Genomic DNA, 23,322 nt, shown 5'->3' with positions numbered 1-23,322 from the left:
TACCACAGAAATACAAACGATTTTAAGAAATTATTAGAAACAATTATATGCCAAGAAATTTGAAAGCCTGGGTGAAATGGACAAATTTCTAGAAAAATATAATCCTCCAAAACTGAATAAAGAAGAAACAGAAAGCCTGAACAGACCAGTAACAGCTAATGAAATCAAAGCAAGAATCAGAAATCTCCTGGCACACAAAAATCCTGGACTGGATGGTTACACAGGAGAATTTTACAAAACTTTTAAGGAAAAGCTAACTCCTGTCCTTCTCAGACTATTACAAAAAGCCCAAGAAGAGGGAAGACTCCAAAACTCTTTTTGAAGGCAGCATCATCCTAATCCCAAAACCAGTTAAAGACACAAGAAAGAAAGAAAACTACAGGCCAATATCGCTGATGAACATATACGCTACAATTCTCAACAAAATATTGGCAAACCGCATCCAACAATACAGTAAAAACAAATGCCTGTTTTTAAAACAATAGTATTACTACTATACACAGGCTTTGGATTATCTGTTTCTTCCCTAAAAAGCACTGTGTGTAGAGGCAGGTTATTGGTATTTTGAGGTCAAAATCAAATGTGGAAATCAGGGCTTACTGTAAAATAGAGAAACCAAGAGGAGAAAATGAGAAGAGGTTTATTTCTGACTGATAATTTTAAGGAAATAAATATCAAGAGAATTTTTAAATACTTCCTAAAGGAATGCTACTCTCTAATTCAGTTTCTGAACATATTGTAGATTTTAAAAAGTATATTTTGGAAATTATATTAATCTATTTATATGTGTCTCATAATCTGAAATTATTTCTTTTTATTAAAACAAGATAAAATGAAATAAAATTCTTTAGGGGTTTCACCTCATTGTTCACAATATGATGAATAACATTTTATGTAATATCTAATACTTTATTTCTCTAAATTGCCAACAATAAAGGGAATTAGGAAAGCTGACTGAGGTTATGTTCAATAAAAATACTTCTTAAGAAATTCTCAAGTGATATTTATATGTACAAACTGTACGCTTAGTTGGAACTGGTTCAGTGATGTCCTGTGCTTCATTTCCAGGTCCTTCAGCAGCTTTTAAGTCATTGCAGGAAAAACAGAGATAAAATTCTTCTTTTTTCCTTCTCTACCAAGGTGAGTTCTTGATCAGCCCGGCCTTAATAAGGAGAAAGCCTCAAATACATAATGGCATCCAGCCATAAGTTCTGTCTTTTACACTCCGTAGGAATGGTAGTGAGGTAGCTAAGAGACTTTTAGATCTCAGGGTTACTGTCAAATAGCAAATTCAAAAATAGGTCTTTAATTTTCTGTTGATGTTTTTTTATTGATAATTAAGTTCTTTAAAATATTTAAGACATTTTAAAATATAGGAAATAGTGTAAATAAATGAAATATATTTACATAAATCATTTGTCCAATACTTTTCTTATTCTTTGGTTTTAGTTGTAAAAATTAAAGATTGATTTTTTTCCAAAGAATAGTTATTGAACGTTAAGGTCAATTTTAGGATAATCAAATATATGAGTCAAAAGTCAGAAAAATATCTGTTGCTCTTGTAATTATAAGAAAGAAATTGTGAGCAGCAATAATTAATGCTTAGTAAATTTTATCTCTGTAATGGTTTAAAGCTTGTTAAACCATGAATTCACCTTTGCCCATCTCTGTACCTTTCCTCTAGTTGCTTGATGTGCTGCAGCAATACTGCATGGCATGTGGGCTTGATTACCGACGACTTGATGGAAGTACAAAATCAGAGGAAAGAATCAAGATTGTGAAAGAGTTCAACAGTACACAAGATGTTAACATTTGCCTTGTCTCCACAATGTAAGAAAATAAAATTTGATAGCTAGATTTTTATCTAACTGCTTTTAAGATTTAGGGTAATTTTAAAACTATTAGTGAATTTTCAATGGTGATAGTTTTATTGCTTTGTTTTACTCAACTTAAGGAAAAACAGCAAACGTGCTATTAATTATGATTGAAGAAACAGTTTCTTGAGGTTTACTTAATCTTTTCTCTCAATTCCCTTGTCATCACTGAACATTATTTCCCTTTATATGTCCATGTTTACAAAGATAGTAATCCAAAAAAATAGTTTTTTTAAGGAATTTTCTGTAGAATGTTCTGACTCATGTCTGTGGTCACAACAAGACTGAAAAGACTGAATTAAATAATTGAGTTATTAATCAAATATCAGAGAATCATTGGTAGCATTGGTTTGCAAACTGTGATCACGGAGCCCTGGAGAGGTCACAGGGCATGGGGGCCAGGCATTTCCCTGCTTTGTCTCTACTTAATCTCAGTCAGAGCAGCTCCACATTTATAGGTTTGATTAAAGTTAAATCAGTTCTAACACTTGTTTACAAGTCTCTAATTAAAACCTTTTAAAGAATATACACACTTTAGATGAAAAGTTACCAGTCAGTCAATATAAAAACCTAAGTAAAATTAATGTTTTGGGAGGTAACAAATCCATAACTATTGACAGCTAATGTAGTATTTTATATATCTACTGCCACTGTCTTTTAAAAAGAATTTCGAGGGATTTTAAAAATCAAATTATCTGTCGCATGATGCAAAAAGTAGAAATAAGTCAAAAATTATTTAATGAGGAAGAAAATGATATGTATGATGAGTGAGCTATCAATACTTATTATTGAGCAATAAAATTATTCTTGAATTCTGCAGTAAGACAAAAGGAGAGAAACTCTGGATTCCCAATTTCCTATGAATTAATTCAAGTTGTAATTTCTCACTTGAGTCTTTACATACAGAGCATTAAATGGCATAGGATATTACCTTCAGTTAGTTTTTTATAAAATAAACATAAGTATTCTTAGGTTTATCAAATAAATGCCTTCAATAGTTCAAATAGTATAGAACTTATCATAAGCAATTATCTCTCCCCCAGTCTAATTTGATGAATTCTGCTAAGCTCATAATTATCTCTTTAACTGTATTAGAAATTGCTATTTAATCTATCCACTGGATTTTTAACTTTTATTTTATTTTATTTTTGAAAGAATTAAAATTGTTTTTCCTTTTATTATTTATTTATTTATTTATTTATTATTTTGGTGAAAACGTACACTTTATTTTTTATTTTTTTCACATTTTTAAATTGTTGTTCAAGTAGTTTTCTGCCTCCCCCCCCCACTCCTCCCCACCACCCTAACCATCCCCCTCACTCCCCCATTTCCACCCCTCCTTATTGTTGTCCATGTGTCCTGTATAATTGCTCCTGTAAACCCTTCATCCTTTTCCCCCATTATCCCCTCCCCTCTCCCTTCTGGTCACTGTTCTCAATTTCAGTGTCTTTGGTTATGTTTTGCTTGCTTGTCTGTTTTGTTCATTAGGTTCCAGTTAAAGTTATTTTTCAAAAGATATAATACGTTTTCTTTTGCACACAACTTTAAGTCAGTATACTTTGGATTTGTCAGGGAATATTTAGGTGCCCCTAATTATTCCAATCCCATGAATCATAGTTTGAAAGGCTGTTGAGAAAAATAACTTAGTATTTCTCTTAACCTTATTCCAGAAAACTATATCTTAACTGCCTCAGATATAAGAGTGGTGCAGTTCCTGGCCAGCAGGGTCTGTGTTTTGTGGCTGTGGCAAACAAATTCACACAGACTGCAGAAGTCCTGTGGAGAAAAAGGGACGGCATGGCCACTCTGAGTGAGAGAGTGCCGCGACCCTTGCCTAGATAGGCTTTTATTGTTTTCTGGGCACATTACATCAAGGATGGTCCTCATTTACTATGCACAGGTTCGCTTTAGGTGGTTACCTTTTACAGAAAACAAAGGAGAGGATGTTGCTAATTATATCACAGAAGAAGGATATTTGTAAATGCAAAGGGAAAAGTGGTTGAACTGGTTACATTCCTCCTTGGAAGGTTTAGCATAGATTTCAGGAAGTTACTTTAAAGATATGCAGTAAACATTTGCTGCCTCAATTCAGGGTGAGGGAGTTTTAGCAAAAACAAGCCTCCTCATAGCCTAGGTACAATGCAGGCCTGATTCCCCATGGGAGAACCTATCCGTGAACGTGGCTCCTGTGTGCCAGACCTTGTTTCCCACTGGCTTTTCCGAGTGGGAGCTGGGCTGCATTCCCAAGCCATATGGAATGGTTCCCTATATATGAGGGCAATTTTTTATGTCCCCAAAGAGATTCTAAACCACTCTTCAAATAAGTCATTAGGATTGTATATAGACCTATTGTCAAAACCTGCCTCTGATTCTTTATTTTGTTATGTTATCTAACCAGTCCCACATACCTTTGTTCACTCTTTTTTTCTTCATTGACACTTACTTGATGTAAGATAAGAAAAATAACATACTTTTTTTTTTTTGCCTCTCCTAGGAGCACAAAGAGCAATAAATGCCTATTAGAGTTATGTGTAAATTTTCATGATCATTTAAAGAATAGGCATATCAAAAAAGACCATAAAAGGATAGTTATATTTAAACTGACCCCTTATAAATAAAATTTCATTAGAAGGAAAAGCAGGTTTACATAAAGGGCATTTTAGACAGAGATAACAGCTTAGGTACAAAAATGGCCAGGGAATTTAAGTGGTTAGAGTTTAGGATACTAAAGTTCTATGGGTATATGACTAAATATGAGGAATTATTAGTTAATTTAACAAAAACCATATTGAGTGTTCTGTGACAGGTCCTGGAGAAGAAAAGATGTAAAAGGTTCAGATCCCACTCTTTTAAAATTTGTAACTAAAAAAAATATGAGGATGGAGGGAATAGTTAAGATATGTTAAAAGGGTGGTTTCAAAATAGTATGGTCATTAGCAATGCTGAAGGACAAGTAGAAGTTAGCCAGGCAAAGAAGAGAGCCAAGAAAATTGTAAGTAGTATATGAAGGCAACTTTAAATATATTGGTAGTTCCATGAGATAAAGTCTGAGTATATAAGAGTTTGTCTCTGATGGATAAGGATAAAGGGATTTAAAACAGAAGACTGCCATGCTTGTTTTTTTATACTCTGTGGTTAAAATAATTTTATGTAGGATGAGAATGAATTTAAGGTCTGAGGTAAGGGAATACAGTTAAGAAATCAATGAAATAATATCAGGACTAACAGGTGCTATATAGTAAGGGCTTGAAATAGGGCAGGGGAAATAGGAATGGAGAAGGGACTAGAGAAAAATATTTTCTGAGCTAAATTTGACTGGATTTGCTATTGGATAGTTTTTAGTTTTTGTGAGGTTTTTTTCCCCTTTAAGTCTGTCAGTGACAAATTCTCTTAGTTTTTCTTAATTAAAGGATGTCATGATTTTCCCCTCATTCCTGAAGGATATTTTTGCTAGATAGAGAATTCTGGATTGACAGTTCTTTCAGCACTAGAAAAATGTTATACTCCTTCCTTCTGGCCTCCATGATTTCTGATGAGAAATCTGCTGCCATTTGAATTCGTTTTCTGTAGAAGTAATGTGTTGTTACTCTCTTACTGCTTTTAAGAGTTTTTTATTTGTGTTTTGTTTTCAGGGGTTTAATTATGATGCATCTTGGCATGGGTTTCTTTGGATTTATCTGCTTTGGAGTTCATACAACTTCTTGAATGTACAGGTTTATGGCTGTTCCCAAATTTGGGAAGTTTTTAGCCATGTGTGTTCAAATACTTTTTCAGCCTCTCTTTTTTCTCCTTCTAATAACAGAGAGATTAGCTCTTCTGTTAATGTCCCTCAGGTCTCTAAGACTATGTTAATTTTTTTCAGCATATTTTCTTTGTTCTTTAGATTGAGTAAATAATATTGACCTGTTCTTATGTTTATGCATTCTGTTCTCTCTCATTTCCATTGTACTATCAAGTTCATTTCGGCAAGTTCTGTAATTCAGTTATTTTTCAGTTCTAAAATTTCATTTGTTTTTTTTTAATATCCCCTCTTTCTATTTTCTTTATATGCTGAGACTTTCTATTTTTAGTTTGTTTCAAGCATATTTGTAACTTCTTATCAAAGCATTTTTATTACAACTGCATTAAAATTCTTATCAGATAATTCCAACATCTGATTAATTGTCATCTGTTGATTGCCTTTTCTCATTCAAGTTGAGATGTTTTTGGACCTTTGTCTGACTAGTATTTTTTTCAACATAACTGAAAAAAGAAAGAAAAGCTTTAAGCATCTGGTTATATATGCATTGGCTCCTCTTACATGTCTCAGGGACAAACTCACTTGTCCAAATTAAAGAGATAAAGAAGAGAGGAATATTACGAATGCCTTCATTTTGGTCATGGACATGATGGTTAAAGTAGCCAGGCAGAACCAGGTTCTTTTACAAAATTGGTTCAGGAAAAAATTCTCATATGAAAAGAAAATGATAAGGTGTGGTTTCAAAATAGATATCCATATCCGACACAGTATTTCTTTTGAAGATTGGACTTTTTTTCCTTCATACAAAATTAATTTGTTTTTTTTTTTAATGTTGTTCAAGTACTGTTGTCTGGATTTCTTCCCCCATCACTCCCACCCATCCCAGCCATCCCCAACTCCCACCCTCAATCCTACCCACTTTGTCTTTGTCCAGGTGTCCTTTATACATGTTCCTGACAACTCTTCTCTCTTTTCCCCCCACCATACCCTCCCACCTCCCCTCTAATTGCTGTCAGTTTGTTTTTAATTTCAATGTCTCTGGTTATATTTTGCGTACTTTTTTCTTTTGTTGGTTAGGTTCCACTTATAGTAGTGAGATCATATGGTATTTGTCTTTCACTGCTTGGCTTATTTCACTTAGCATAATGGCCTCCAGATCCATCCATGCTGTCATGAAGGGTAGGAGCTCTTTCTTTCTTTCTGCTGCGTAGTATTCCATCATATAAATGTACTAGTTTTTTGATCCACTCATTTACTGATGGGCACTTATGTTACTTCCAGTACTTGGCTATTGTAAATTGTGCTGCTATGAACATTGGGGTGCATAGGTTCTTTTAAATTGATGTTTCAAGATTCTTGGGTATAGCCCCAGAAGTGAAATTGCCAGTTAGTAATTTTTTATTGTTTGCTGTACATTTTTTAGTATTATGTTATAAGACTTTATATCTTATTTAAATCTGTTTTAATCAGACACCCTACCAGACACAAAGGGATGGAAATCCATGTATTCTACTTGGCCTCTGTTGAATCTTGATAGTGAAGTACTTCATTACAATTTCTGGATGGCCTCCACTGACACTACAGATGGGGACCTGGTTATCACTGGGAAGAAATGAAAGTCTTAGCTCCTCAATCAGTCTTTTCTGACACCACACAAGCAGGGGTTAAAAGTGTCTCATTACATTCAAGCAAGATTGGAGGTTTAGTCTTTTCACCTAGTCTTTACTGACTAGATTGAGGGTAAGGCCACAGATCTTTTTCTGTGGTCTTTGCAGGAATAGGCTGGTTATTATCTAACATTTTTCTGACTTAAAAGGCTACAGTTTTCCTTTCTTTGGCTAAAGGAAGGATTTACTTGGGGCTTTTTTGTCTGTGACTGTTGGCATTTCCAGTTCACTAGCTTCTGCAAAACCCAGTCTGGGATATATTAGGCAAGAAAAAAAGTCCAGGAAACTCACTGCCATGTCATTGTTCACATCTTGTAATTCCTAGCCAGTCTGTGTTCTCTCTACCTTTTAGTCTCTTGTGTTTATTTTGTATATAGTACCCAGGATTTTTATTTAGCAGCACTTAGTGGCAGAATAAAGAGAAGTGTATCTACTCCTGGCTTGATTTTTTAAAAATGCATATATTACTTTATTTAGCTGCTATATACCATATTTTGCCATGTATGATGCATTCCCATGGGTAAGGTGCACCCACATTTTGGTGCACGGTTATACACAGGATTATTATGCCCATTACACCCATGGTATGTAATCATTATACCTGTGTATAATGTACATTCTTATTTTTTCCTCAAAAATTTGGGCAAAAAGTGCACATTGTACATGACAAAATATGGTACTAACAGTTTTTAAAAATTACATTATGAAAATTTTATAGGAATAGTATTTGAGTATAATCAGCATAGTCTGCTTATATAGACTCTAATGGTCAAATTTTTTAGGGACAGTGTGGAGTGATGGAAAAAGAATATTTCATAGCTATTTCATTTGTGACATATTTGTGTTTTAATCACCTTGCTTTTACTATGTGAATGCAATATGTTGATTTGGTTATAGAAATATGGCACAATTTAGATATAGGATAAAAATTTTTGTTTTTACTGTTTTAATATGCTCTTTCTGTTTTCTCTAGGGCTGGTGGACTAGGCCTCAATTTTATTGGTGCCAATGTTGTTGTACTATTTGATCCTACTTGGAATCCAGCCAATGATCTTCAAGCCATCGACAGGTATAATACTGACAAAATGTAAAGTGACCTGCAAATACTTTTAATCTAAACATTTTTCTGAATTGGTTAGGTTTTTGTTTATCACATGACTGTGATTAGAAGGTAGGGAAAACATTGTTTAAAAAAGCTATTTAAGGTAACCATGGAGTTCTGAATCCAAGAGGATTGTTTATTTCTGAGTCCAAGAGGAGAGGACTCTTTATTTATTTACCTAAATAAATAATAGGTATTTCTTTTTTGTTCATATCAAAATCCCATTGTTATGTCAGAGTTGATTTAAGGAGAAAAAATAAGTCCACGATACTTCAGGAAAATAGGAAAGGTCACTACTAATAGCTCAGAAGTATCAAGAAACTCCTGCAGTACAGAATGAAAACAGAATCTGTGTGGTCAAGAAACTAGCAGAGTAAAACCACAATCAACAGTTGATTGAAGAGCACAGAGGAAGAAGTGAATATTTTAGAACATAAATAATGACTTAAACAGGAAAGAAAACATACATACATGCATCTTGGTGATATTCCTAAATTCCATAGATAAAGAGAAGGATTAAAAGATGCCAGAGTGAGAATGAGGGAGAGAAAATTATTTATAAAAACAAAGACAAAAAACCCAGTTTATCACAAAGAAATTTGTGTTAATGTACATATGATACATAAAGCAATTATATGTGACATCAGTAACACACAAGTGGGGCTAGAGCTTTATAAAAAAAGGTTTTTTAATGCAACTGAAGTTAAGTTGGTATCAATTTGAAATAAATTGTTATAACTTTTGGATAACTTATGTGTAATCTGCAGGGTAGCCACAAATATGTATATAACGTACACAAAAGAAAATGAGAAAAAATTAATATGTTACTTAAAAATCAGGTAAACACAAAGGAAGGTATTAATGGATGAAACGAAGGACAAAATAGCTATGAGTTATACAGAGAATAAATAAAATGGCAAAAGTAATTCCTTCCATACCATTAATTTCTTTAAATGCAAATGGATTAAATTGTCCAATCAAGAAACATAGATTGGTAAAATGGATTAAAAATGTTATCCAACTATATGCTGTCTGTGAGACTCTTACAGGTCTAAGGACATGCATAGGTTGAAAGTGAAAGGATAAAAAAGAGATTTCATCCAAAGAGTAACCAAAAGACAGGAGAGGTGGTTACACTAATATCAGACAAAATAGACTTTAAGTTGGAACCTGTTGCAAGAGGCCAATAAGGATATTATATAATGAGAAAAGATTCAGTTCACCAAGAAGCTGTAACAATCAAACAAAATTGCTCCAAATATATAAAGCAAACATTGACAGTATTAAAAGTAGAAATAACTAGCTCCACCATAATAGTAGGAGACTTCAATACTCCATTTTCAATAATGGATAGCATTTCCTGTCAGAAGATCAATAAGGAGAGGACTTTAACAACACTTAAACAAATTGGACCTCATAGACATATATAGAATTGGCCTCAAAGCAATTGCATAATATACATTTTTCTCAAGTACCAATGGAACATTTTCCACAATAGATCCTATGGATCACCAAACAAGTCTTAATAAATTTAAAATGATTGCAATTATAAAATATTTCCCAGTAACAATAAAATGAAAATGACATCAATGGTGGAAGAAACACAAGAAAATTCACAGGTATATTGAACTTAAACAACACACTCTTAAGCAACCAGTGTCTCAAAAAGAAATTGCAAAGAAAATTAGAAAAGATCTTGAAAAATTAAAATACAACGTATCAAAAGTTATGGGATATAGCAAAAGCAGTGCTAAGAGGGAAATTTATAGCTGTTATAAATGTTTACATTTTAAAAAAGCCTCAAATTAACAATCTAACCTAACACTTTAAGGAACTGGAAAAGGGAAAACAAACTAAACTCAAAAGCAGCAACAGAAAGGAAATAATAAATATTAGAGCAGAGATTATAAAATGGAGACTAAAAAACAAAATAAAATCAGCAAAACCAAAATTTTTTTTTCAAAAAGATCGACAAACCTTTAGCTAGAGAAAAAAGAACACTTAAATAACTAAAATCAGAAATGAAAAGAGAGACATTACTACTGACTTTACAGAAATATGAAAAAATTATAAGACAATACTATAAATAATTATATACCGAGAAATTGTACAGCCTAGCAAAATGGACAAATTCCTAGAAACATGCAAACTACAAAGACTGAACCATAAAGAAATATAAAATATGAATACATCTACAACTAGTAAAAAGATCAAATCACTAATGAAAACTGCCAACAAACAAAAGCCCAGGACAAAGATGGCTTTACTGGTGAATGCTACAAACATTTAAAGAAGAATTAATACCAGTCTTTTTCAAACTTGTCCAGAAATTGGAAGAAGAAAGAATACTTCTTAATTTATTCTATGAGACCAACATTGTATTGATACTAAAGCCAGACAAAGACCTATAAGCAAAGAAAATTACTAACCAAATTTCTCTCTTTTTAAATATTTTTTTAAGATTTTATTTATTTATTTTTAGAGAGGGAAGGGAGAGAGAGAGAGAGAGAGAGAGAGAAACATCAGTGTGCGGTTGCTGGGGGTTATGGCCTGCAACCCAGGCATGTACCCTGGCTGGGAATCGAACCTGCTACACTTTGGTTTGCAGCCCGCACTCAATCCACTGAGCTACGCCAGCCAGGTCTAACCAATATTTCTTACAGATATTGCTGCAAAAATCCTCAACAAAATACTAGCAAAGCAAATTTAACAGCATATTAAAATAACAATATTCCACAACCAAGTGGGATTTATTCCTGGTTGACATGCAAAAATCAATCAGTGTAATACACTACATTAACAGAATGAAGGAAAAAGATACAAGATCATTTAATTGATGCAGAAAAGGCATCTGACAAAATTCAACATATTTTCATGATAAAAACACTAAACAAACTAGGGATAGGAGGAACTATCTCAACATAATAAAGCCCTTTTATGAAAAATCCATAGATGACTTAATAATTAATGGTGAAAGAATGAGTGCTTTACTCTAAGATCAGGAACAAGCAAAAGTGCCTGCTTTCACCACTTCTGTGAACATAGCTAGTGCCGTTAGGTGAGAAAAAGAAATAAAAGATGTCCAAGGTGGAAAGGAAGAAAAACAATGATCTCTGTTTACAGATGACATGATCTTATATGTAGGAAACCCTGAAAGTTCCACATTAAAAAAAAAAGTTAGAGCTAATAAATGATTTCAGAAAGTTATAGGGTATAGTCAACATTTAAAAAATCAGTCATATTTTCATACACTATCAATGAACAATCTGAAAATAAAATTAAGCAAACAATTTCACTTAACAATGGCATCCAATAAAAAGAAGAACCACTTAGGAATAAATTTAACAAAGGAAGCAAAGACTTGTACACTGAAAACTAAAAAATATTGCTGAAAGAAATTAAAGAAGACACAAATAAACAGAAAAATATCTTCTATTCATGAATTGGAAGACTTACTATTATTAAGGTGTCAATACTTTTCAAAACTATCTACAAATTCAATGCAATCCCTAGCAAAATGCCAATGATGTTTCTGCAGAGATAGAAGTAAAAGGTTTTAAGAGACAACTATGATGAACAATTGTATGCCAATAAATTGGATAGTTTAGATGAAATGGAGAAATTCCTAGAAACATACAACCTACCAAGAGTGAATTATGAATAGAAAAATCTTAATAGACCTACACTGACTACTGATACTGAATCAGTAATCAAAAGCCTCCCAATAGCCCTGGGCAGCTCAATTGGTTAGAGCATCACCCTCATACACCAAGGCTGCGGTTTCTATCCCAGGTCATGCAAGAATCAACTAGTGAATGCATATATAGGTGGAACAACAAATTAATCATCTCTCTCCCCCTCTCCCCTTCTGCCTATCTCTCCCTCTTTCTCTCCCTCTCCCTTCCTCTTTCTTTAAAATCAGTCAAGCAATCAGTTTTAAAAAAGAAACAATAAACAAAGGACTAGGACCACATGGCTTCACTGGTGAATGTCACCAAACATTCAAGAAGAATTAAAACCAGTTGTTTTCAAACTCTTCCAAAATATTAAAGAGGAGGGAACACCTCCTAACTTAATTGGTAGAGTCAGCATTACTCTGTTACCAAAACCAGGCAAAGATACTACAAAAAAAAAAAGAATAACAAAACAACCATCATAATAATAATAAACTATCAACCACTATTTTTATGAGTATTTATATAAAAAACCTTCATAAAATACCAGCAAACTGAATTAAATAACATGTTAAAACAATGATACATTATAACCAAGTTAGATTTATTCCTCAAATGCTAGGATGGTTCAACATTCTATAAAATCAATAAGTGAAATACATCACATTAGCATGATTATCTCAATTGGTGCAGAGAAGATTTTGACAAAATTCAACACCCTTTCATGGTAAAAGCACTCAACAAACCATAAATAAAAGGAAACTACCTCACCATAATAAAGACCATTTATGGAAAACCCACAGCTCACTGGTAAAAGATTAAAAGATTTGCCTCTGAGAACAGCAATAAGGAAACAATTCCTGTTTTCACCACAAATAAAAAAAAATAGGATTGCACTAATATGAGGTACCTAGGCTTGTCAAATTCATAGAGACAGTAAAATAAATGTTACTAAGGGTTAGTGGTGGGAATAGGAATTTATTGTCTAATGGGTACTATTTTTCAGTTGAGGGAGATAAAAAAGTTCTGTAAATAAATAGTCATGATGGTTATACAGTAATGTCATGGTACTTAATATCCCTGAACTATACATTTAAAAATAGGAATTTCTAGTCAAGATAGCACATAGGTAAACTTGATACTCACCTCTTCCCACAATCACATTGAAATTACAACCAAATTACAGAATATCCATCATTCAGAACTACCAGATATCAAGCTGAATGAAGTCCTAAAACTACAGAATTAAAGAGGAAACCACATCAAGACAGGAGTGTGTATGGGTGGGGGGTAACAGGGATATGTGGAATGGGCTGGTTCCACATGCAGAGAGATAAAAATCTAGAGGTATAAAAATTCAGGTCCCCATGTGAAGCAAGGTGTCACAGCTCCTCACCAGGTTCCCAAGCCAGAATTCCAGTGCCAGGAAGGGAAGTCCCCATAACTTCTGGCTGTGAAAACTAGTGGGGATTGAAGCTGAGGAAAATGGAAACTTGTAGAGTCCCAGGCAGTTCTTCTTAAAGGGCCCATGCACGGTCTTATTCAGACTCACTGCCTCTGAGTTCCAGCATGTAGGCAGTATCTTGAATCTTGAAAGGCACCAGGGATATGACAGGAGGAACTGAATTGTTTAGTATCAGGGCAAGAGCTAGAAGGGCAGCTTTCTCCCAGACAGAAGTGCTAGCAGAGGCAATTGTGCCTTTCCTGAGCCCTCCCCCCAAAAGACTGGCAGGCGGGCACCATATCTGAGTCTCCATCAACCTGGCTCACAATCTTTGCCTTACCCTGGTGATTTCCCTGAGGCCCTACCCCACACAACTTTCAGGCCCATCCAAGCTGTTTTCCAGTGATTTTTCCATACAAATTGCTTATCCTGGCTCATGCTTCAGATTTTCCTAAATTCTCTCAAAAAAGCTACATCTAGCCTCAGCGGGCCCCACACCTCTTGCTAGGTGGCGCCAGGTCTACCACTAGCAGCAGCTGGCCTTGATACACAGCTTGGCTTTGCTTAGGTACCTCCAAGCCCAGCACAAGTAGGTACCATCTGCAGATTGCTTTGTAGCTTATGCCAGTGGCCCCATGCAAAACACAGGCAGTAGCTGACCTTGGCTTATACCTCCTGGGAGGCTCCAAAGCCAGTGCACACCATGGGCAGCTTCAGGCCAATCTGAACACTACCACCTAACCATCTCTACAAAAGACTCATTCAAGGGGTAGACTCAGTGGGCAAGAGAGCCCTGCTGAACTAAATCCTGCTTTGTGGAGTGAGCCACTGCACAACTGATCCTTGACAGTGGTCAGAGGCTAATGGTCAGTGGTCACACCTCATCCTTGAGCTGATCGACCTGAGTCAGTCCTTCCTGTTGACATGCCAACAGCAATCAAGGCTCAGCTACAAGAGGAGGGTGTACAAAGCCCATGTGGTAGGCACATCTCAAGTACACAGCTTGGGTGATAGGGGAGGCTATGCCACTGGACCCTACAGGACACCTACTATGTTAGGCCACTTTACCAAACATGGGATATGTAGCAGCTCTACCTCATACACAGGAGCAAATACAGGGAGGCTGCCAAAATGAGGAGACAAAGAAACATGACCTAAATGAAAGAACAGAACAAAACTCCAGAAAAAGAACTAAACAAAATGGAGACAGGCAATCTACCAAATACAGAGTTCAAAACACTGCTTGTAAAGATGCTCAGTGAACTTAGTGAGCACCTCAACAGCATAAAAAAGAACCAGTTAGAAATGAAGCATACACTAATCAAAATAAAGAATAACTTACAGGTAATCGACAGTAGAGTGGATAAAGTCAAGAATCAAATCAGTGATTTGGAATTTAAGGAAGCAAAGAACAATCTATTGGAATAGCAAGAAGAAAACAAGAATTAGAAAAATGAAAATAATGCAAAGATCTTCTGGGACATTTCAAGCATACCAACATTCACATCATGGGGGTGCCAAAAGAAGAAGAGAGAGGGCAAGAAGTTGGAAACCTATTTGAAAAGTAATGACAGAAAACTTCCCTAATTTGATGAAAGAGATAGACATACAAGTCCAGGAAGCATAGAGAATCCCAAACAAGATGAACCCAAAGAACACTAAGACATAGCATAATTAAAATGCCCAAGGTTAAAGGCAGAGAGAATCTTAAAAGTAGCAAGAGAAAACCTACTGACCTACAAGGGATCTCCCATAAGACTGTCAACTGATTTCTCAACAGAAACTTTGCAGGCCAAAAGAGATTGACAAGAAATATTCAAAGTGATGAGAAGCACAAGCAAGATTACTCTACTCAGCAAAGATAAAGAGCTTCCTGGACAAAGAAGAGCTAAAGGAGTTCATCACAACCAAACCAGTATTATATGAAATGGTTACAAGTTTTCTTTAAGAAGAAGAAAAAGATTTTTTAAAATATGAGCAATAAAATGGCAATAAATGTGTATCTATAAATTATTGAATCTAAAAACAAACCAAGAAGTAGAGCAGAAGCAGAATCATAGATACAGAGAACACTTTGGTGATTGCCAGATGGGAAGAGGGTTGGGAGAATAGGCGAAAAAGGTGAAGAGATTAAAAAGTGCAAATTGGTTGTTAAAGAATAGTCATGGGGATGTGAAGTACAGACAGCATAGGGGATATAGTCAATAATAGTCAAATAACTATGTATGGTGTCATATGGGTGCGTGATTTGTCAGCATGATCACTTACTAAGTTCTGTAATGTCTAATCACTGGGGTGTACACCTGAAACTAATGTAGTGATGTATGTCATCTGTAATTGAAAGTAAAAACCATTTTAAAATAATAAAAATAAAAGCTTTGTACCTTCAAAAACAGTTAAAATAATTAAATTTTGTTATGGCTATTTTATAACAATAAAAAATGAGGAAATAAGAGAGAAAAACAGATTACTTAGAAATAAATAACAATGAAAATACTATGAATCAATATTTAAGTTCTGTTGCTAATTTAGAGTTTTAAATTTATTTCTTAAAAAAGAAAGACAGAATGTAAGTGAAAGAAGGATATCATTTAGAAAAGTACAAAAATAAAAAACCTAAGGAAAATAGAGGAAGTTGTATAAATTATCAACAGTAAAATAAAGGCAAAACATAGCAAAACAATAAAATCAAAACAAATCAAATTTTTACATTATTCACTAAAAAGAGTAATATAGACAAACTTTTGAAAAATCTAATCAGAGGGAGAAAGACAAATATACAGGAAAGCTTAAGAAGCAGGAAGACCAAATAAGCACCAAGAATATTTATTTATAATGTCTAACATTTTCTAGATGTAAATGATTAAGATTAACTAAAGATGATGTGAAAAAATATTTAAATAATCTCAGAAGAAAGTGAAAGTAGAATCAAACATGTACTACTTTGTGAAGGACTACTTATTCCCAGGTTTTGTGTGTTTTTTTAAATAGAGATATTTCATTTATTTTTCAATGCTATACAAATAAATATCAAAAATATTTATTGATCACTTTGTATTTATTATGTCATGTTAGATATATGTCAAAGCAAATCAGATGTGGATTTATTTTGTTTTCATAGAAATTTAAATTATCCATTACTATTTGCTTAATAGGTGTAATTCAGCTTATAATATATTGTGTTATTAATATCACCCCAGTTATAATACTCTTAATACTGTGCTGGGTGCAAAACAAAGCAAGTTAGCCTCAGTTTTTTAAAATGGCAGTAAAAATAAGGATAAATAAATAACAGCAAAATTTATTGTATATTTACTGTGAGTCAGGAATTGTTCTGTTCTCATTTGATTATCTCATTTATTATTCATAATATCCTTACAGGTAAGAGGAAGTAGTATAAATTGTTAATTTAGTAAAATAAAAGCAAAAACATTAAGTAATTTGCTCAAGTTCCAAGCCAGAATTGGCAGGGTCAGGATCTGAATCCACACATTCTTAATACAGAGCCTGCATCTTTAATCTGCCTCTCACCACTGACAGCTGTCCAGTAAAATGGCCAAATGAAAACCACAGAAAATTCTCCATTTTTCTTTGTCTTATGATATTCATTGTAATTTTGTTCTTCTTCATGTAGACCACCAAGACCCACATGATGCAGTATCTTATTTATTGCAGTATTCCCTTAAAGTGCAGTGCTGCGGTACACAATGGAAGTTGACAATAAACTAAAGAAGCAGCATTCCTCTTCTCTTCCCTGCCCTTTCATTGACTCTGTTAGGAAGAAACAAGAAATGAAGTTCTTGATCTCCATACCATGTAACAGTCTCTCAACACTTGTCTCCACATGGTCAAAGACTCATCATGTTACATATCCCTCCTGCTTTATTTACCAATAAATTGGTGAAACATAAGTCCAAAGAAACAGGTGTACAAGGCTTTTGTCTGTAAAGATTAAAAAATATGTATTCTAACAGAATCTATCCCATTCACCAAGTAATTGGATGGTTACATTCAAAAGACTTTCCTTAACCCATTTTTAATTTTTTTAGACCCCAAATCCACTGTGGGAGAGAAAGGGATTATAAGCACCTCTGTATGGAGGCTGCAGGATGAAGTGACAGTGCAATAACTTACCACTCTCCGTGCTGTGTCACCAGAGCCCCCATTCTCCTGTGGAGGTATAAAGTTGTTGGAACTCCTTGATACCCTCTTCAAAGCCTTTCTCTGTGAGGAGGAATGGGTGAAGGAGGCAGAAGGAGCACCAACTATAATAACATAGAGTAACTTTACAAGGTCAAAATTAAATGTCCCCCAAATTGTAACATTTTCCAGCATGAGGCAGTATGGCCTTGCCCTAGGTCCCCCTGGTGACTGTAACAGGTATTTAGAAGTAGGTGACCTCATTCTGAGCATCCAATAAAGCCTCCACCTGGGAGAAGCTCAGCGACTAGAACCATAGTTAACCAGTGTTGTAAGTCAGGTTAGAGTTTTAATTAGTACTGTGGTTCCTATCAAAACACCTGGGGTACTAGTCAACTAAGTGATTCAGTCAGACAGAGCCCATAGAAATCTCTGTGGACAAGAACTATATACCTGCACTTCAATGGGCTTACTGGTTGATTAACTGCTTTTCCTAGTTTTTTAAAAAAACAACTTCACTGATGTATAATTAATACATAATAAACTGCACATGTTTGAAATGCACAGTTAATAAGTGTTGATATATGTTTACAAATGTGAAGCCATCACCACAGTAAAAATAGTGAATATATCCATCACCTCCCAAATTTTCCTTGTGCTACTTTGTAATCCATCTCTCCAGCTCCTCCCCTGTCCCTATTCCCAAGCAACCACTGATCTGCTTTCTATCACTATGGATTAGTTTGCATTTTTGAGAGTTTTATATAAATGAAATTATTTGGGAACATTCATGGCTTAAGCTTAAAACTACCAAAAAGGAAAGTCTGAATTTAAAAAAAGTTTTTGGACAATGGAAGGTGATGTTTGTAACAAAAATGGACAAGATATGCACATTTTCTGTAATACTTTTCTCCTTCATGAGTGTACTTTCTATATGAATTTCTATTTTGCATTATTAAATAGTATAGCATGTCTAAACATAATTTTTTTAAATTAAAACTTTACTAATGTTCCAGTTTTATGTCAAAAAGATATTGCCTCAACCCAAAGTTGTTTCACTTGATTTTTGTTTGCTTTTGTTTTTAACCTTTTTGCAGAGCATACAGGATTGGGCAGTGCAGGGATGTCAAAGTGTTTAGGCTGATATCTTTGGGAACTGTGGAGGAGATCATGTACTTACGACAGGTGTACAAGCAGGTAAATATATTTCCCTTCTAATTAAAAAGTAAATGCCTGTTTTCAAGAATTAAGAACAATTTTTGTAAAACTATATTTTAATTATATTCTAAGTGTAATATGGCATTTAATAAGATTATTAAATATACTCTAGAATATACTTCTATAAAACATTTTAGGTTCACTGAATTTTAGAGCTGAAAGTTTCTTAGAGCAGTACTTCTTCAACTTTAATGTGCACATGAATCAATTAGGGATATTTAAAATACAGATTCGGTCCTGGCTGGGTGGCTCAGTTGGTTGGAGCATCGTCCCATACACCAAAAGGTTATGGGTTTGATTCCCACTCAGGACATATACTTAGGCTGCAAGTTTAATCTGCAGTGGGGGCATGTACAGGAAGCAAACAATCCATGGTTCTCTCTCACATCATGTTTCTCCCTCTCCCTCTCTCTGTCTTCCTCTTTCTCTAAAATCAATGAACATATATCCTTGGGTAAAGATTAAAAAAAATACAGATTCTGATTTAGTGGATTTGGGTGGAGCCCAAGATTCTGCATTTTTAACAAGCTTCAAGGAGTGCCAAACACTACTAGTCTGTAGACCACAATTAGAATAGCAAGGTCACAATTTCCCAATCTGTGGGCCAAACATAATGTTGTATCACCAGTGGGATCCGGGTTTACAGAAACATTGATCCCACAACTCCGAGCAGGAAGATTATCTAAGCCGGCATCCAGCCTTGAGTAACAACCTCTGTTTACTCCAGGTAGATGTTACCATTTTCTATATGTGCCATGAAATAAAGAAGAGTGAGGAGAAATGCCTTAGAGATAGCTAAAGCCACCATTTCAAAGCCATCCCAGTAAACAGAATTACAGGAATCAAGTGCAAGTGTCCTACTGTGCTGGTACTGTTAGTATTCATATAAAATTCCATTAACTCTTTAGTATCCTTAGGGTATCAATTACTACACCATTTCTGCTTCTAAATAAAGTTTATTTAGTTTAGAACTGCTGACTTGAGAAGATCTGGAATGAGGTTCAAGTTTAATTATAAATGTTAAATTTGAATTACTCCCTATATATTGAGTTGGCATCTCTTTAAGAGCAAACATCTGCCACATGTGGTGGTAGTTAACCTAAGAATGATCCAATCTTAAATTAATGCTGTTTTCTTAATTCTAAAAATAGAATTGTACACAGCAGTTTTTGTTTTTTCTTGAAGCATTTAGTTCTGTAAGAAGCCTTTCATCTTTTTGTTCCTTGGTATAACAAACTACTTAAAAACTACTTCTTTAGACATATTTAACCAATCTTGCAAAAAAATAGCATATTATTTTTCAACTTAGGAGCAGTTCTTTAGAATAGTATCTTAGCCTATCACTAGTAAGAGTTTTTCCTCAATCATGTAATTTTTCTCAGTCCCATTACTATATATATACAGGGTGGGAGAAAGTAGGTTTACAGTTATTGTATGGAAAATAATATAGTAATTAATAAATAATAATACAAGAATAAACTCTGTTTTGTGTACTCACAACTGCAACCTATTTTTGTTCTACCCTGTATATACTTTTTAATTACTCATCTCACTCTATAGTAAAATAACAGCCTGTTATATAATATATATTATATAATATATAATAAAAAGGCTTCAGAAGATGATGGTAATTGAAGTTTTCAGAACTTTGTAGAATCTAGTTACTTATTAAAATATTTCTTAAATGTGAGTACTTAGGGAACATTTAGCCATACAACTTGGTAGGCACAAATAAAAATAAGATGGCAGTCATGTGAGGAAAAGACATTAAATGTGATTTAAAGATTGGTTTTAGTTTGAACCAAGGATATGTGTGTTGTGCACACTCTAGCCTCCCAAGTGTTTCTCAGATCTTTTGGGGAAAATAAGCATCTAAAAATGACATTTAGGGAAAAGAACTATAAAGATGTGGGGAACCAAGAATTTTCTATGTGATCCAGAAATTATAAGGAACCCTGAAAGACAGAAAACAATTGGGATTGAATTAGAGGAAGAAACTAAACTAAACTTAGTCAGGAAAAAGTTACTGAAAAAGGTAGGTGTTACTTCTGAATAGTTTGAGGTTAGAGTTACCAGATACTAAAAAAATAAGGAAACTTGGGGGTAACTGTGGTACTCATTCTTTAGGGTATCATTGCGACCTAATAAGGTGGTTTAACACTTAACAATATTATCCCACTGTACCAAAAGACAGCCATCAGAGGTGTCTGCTCTCAAGAGGAACGAAAATTAGAAATATTGGAAACAAAGAACCAGGGTGGAGCTTCAAAGTTTTGCTAGAATCAAAATGGAAGTTCCTCTTATTGCCTAGAAGATGAATTACGTGCAGATCCCCCACTTTGAATTATCACTTCAGTGGGCTGAGATAAATATGTAAAATATTTACCCAACAAAAAATAATTATTTAATGATTTAGAAAAATAAACACTGAAAATGGCACTCAAAGATAACCAGGTTCTAATCCCTAGAACCTTTTCGTGTCACTTTATATAGGAAAAAGGTATCTTTGCAGCTGCAGCTGGCAGAACAGTCGGACCCACATTTGCATGCAGAATTATAGGATTGAGACAGACCACACAACCCAGGGTTCTAGCATAGGGAAATAAAGCCTCAAAACTTCTGACTGAAAAAACCTTTGGGGGTTGAGATGGCAGAAAAAACTCCCAGTCTCACAGGAGAGTTCATTGGAGAGACCCACAAGGTCCTAGAACATGCACAAACCCACCCACTGGGGAATCAGCACCAGAAGGGCCCAATGTGGTTGTAGGTAGGGGAGGAAGTGACTGCAAGCCAGCTGAGAGCTGAGCCAGAGGCATTGTTCCCTCTTGGGCCCCTCCCTCACATCAGTGTCACAATGTAGTGACATGGGTTGTCCCACCCTGGTGAAAACCTAAAGCTCCACCACTTACTACGCAAAGGTGCACCAAGACAAAAGAAATATGGCCCAAATGAAAGAGCAGATCAAAATTCCAGAAAAAGAACTAAGTGACAAGGAGATAGTCAACCTATCAGATGCAAAGTTCAAAACACTGTAATCAGGATGCTCACAGAAATGGTTGAGTATGGTCACAAAATAAAGGAAGAAGTGAAGTTTATGGAAAGTAAAATAAAGGAAAATGAACAGGGAACCAACAGTGAAGGGAAGGAAACCAGGACTCAAATCAATGGTTTGGAGCAGAAGGAAGAAATAAACACTCAGCTGGAACAGAATGAAGAAACAAAAATTCAAATAAATGAGAAGAGGCTTAGGAACCTCTGGGACAACTTTAAATGTTCCAACATCCAAATTATAGGGGTACCAGAAGGAGAAGAGGAAGAGCAACAAATTGAAAACTTACTTGAAAACATAATGAAGGAGAACTTCCTCAGTCTGGCAAAGGAAATAGACTTCCAGGAAGTCCAGGAAGCTCAGAGAGTCAGAGAGTCCCAAAGAAGTTGGGCCCAAGGAGGAACACACCAAGGCATAACATCATAATTATGTTACCCAAGATGAAAGATAAGGAGAGAATCTTAAAAGCAGCAAGAGGAAAGGAGACAGTTATTTACCAAGGAGTTCCCATAAGATTATCAGCTGATTTCTCAAAAGAAACCTTACAGGCAAGAATGGGCTCTGGATAGAAGTATTTTAAGTCATGAAAGGCAAGGGCCTACATCTAAGATGACTCTATCCAGCAAAGCTATAATTTAGAATGGAAGGGCAGATAAAGTGCTTCCCAGATAAGGTCAAGTTCAAGGAGTTCATCATTACCAAGCCCTTATGATGTAAAATGTTAAAGGGAATTATCTAACAAAAAAGAAATATGAACAGTCAAATAACAACAAACACAAGTATCAACAACTGAACCTAAAAAAAAACAAAAACAAACTAAGCAACAACTAGAACAGGAACAGAATCACAGACATGGAGATCACATGGAGGTCTATCAGCTGGGAGGGAGAGCAGGGAGCATGGGGGAAAAGGTACAGGGAATAAGAAGCATAAATGGCAGGTACAAAATAGACAGGAGGTTTAGAATAGTATGGGAAGTAGAGAAGCCAAAGAATGTATATGTGGGGACATGAACTAAAGTGGGGGAATGATGGTGAGAGTGGGGTGCAAGGCAGAAGGGAATAAAGGGGAGAAAGAATAGGATAATGTGTAATAGCATAATCAATAAAATATTTTTTGAAAGGTGTCTTTGCAGATAAGATTAAATTAATGATTTTGAGATAGGGGAGATTAGCCTGGATTATCCAGGTGGGCCTAAATCACAAGTGGCCTTATAAGAAAGAAGCAAAGGGAAATCTGACACAGGAGAAGAGAAGACAGTGAGGCCACAGAGGCAGAGATTGAAGTGATATAGTTTTAAACTGAGGAATGCTGGCAGCCACAGGAGGCTACAGAGTTAAGGAATGATTTCTCCCTTAGTGCATGTGGACAAGGTACAGCCCTGCTAAACCTGGATGTCAGCGCAGTGATACTGA

At 34.9% G+C, this 23,322-nt stretch overlaps 1 protein-coding gene across 4 annotated transcripts in view; it reads left to right on the top strand.

The window, feature by feature from the left end:
- Positions 1–23,322, top strand: part of ERCC6L2 (ERCC excision repair 6 like 2) — a 149,668-nt gene that overhangs the window by 72,051 nt on the left and 54,295 nt on the right. For all 4 annotated transcript variants that reach the window (XM_045839780.1, XM_045839778.1, XM_045839779.1 and 1 more), the window contains 4 exons: positions 1,069–1,140; positions 1,685–1,830; positions 8,254–8,349; positions 18,738–18,837. In XM_045839780.1, the coding sequence (XP_045695736.1) occupies positions 1,069–1,140; positions 1,685–1,830; positions 8,254–8,349; positions 18,738–18,837 (414 nt within the window). The remainder of the gene's footprint in view (positions 1–1,068; positions 1,141–1,684; positions 1,831–8,253; positions 8,350–18,737; positions 18,838–23,322) is intronic.

Source organism: Phyllostomus hastatus, unplaced genomic scaffold, assembly GCF_019186645.2.
Source record: "Phyllostomus hastatus isolate PE091 unplaced genomic scaffold, TTU_PhHast_1.1 phas_contig_312, whole genome shotgun sequence".
In the NCBI taxonomy this organism is placed as follows: Eukaryota; Metazoa; Chordata; class Mammalia; order Chiroptera; family Phyllostomidae; genus Phyllostomus; species Phyllostomus hastatus.
Note: the sequence above shows the minus strand (reverse complement) of the source record. Positions and strands in the feature narration are given on the sequence as shown.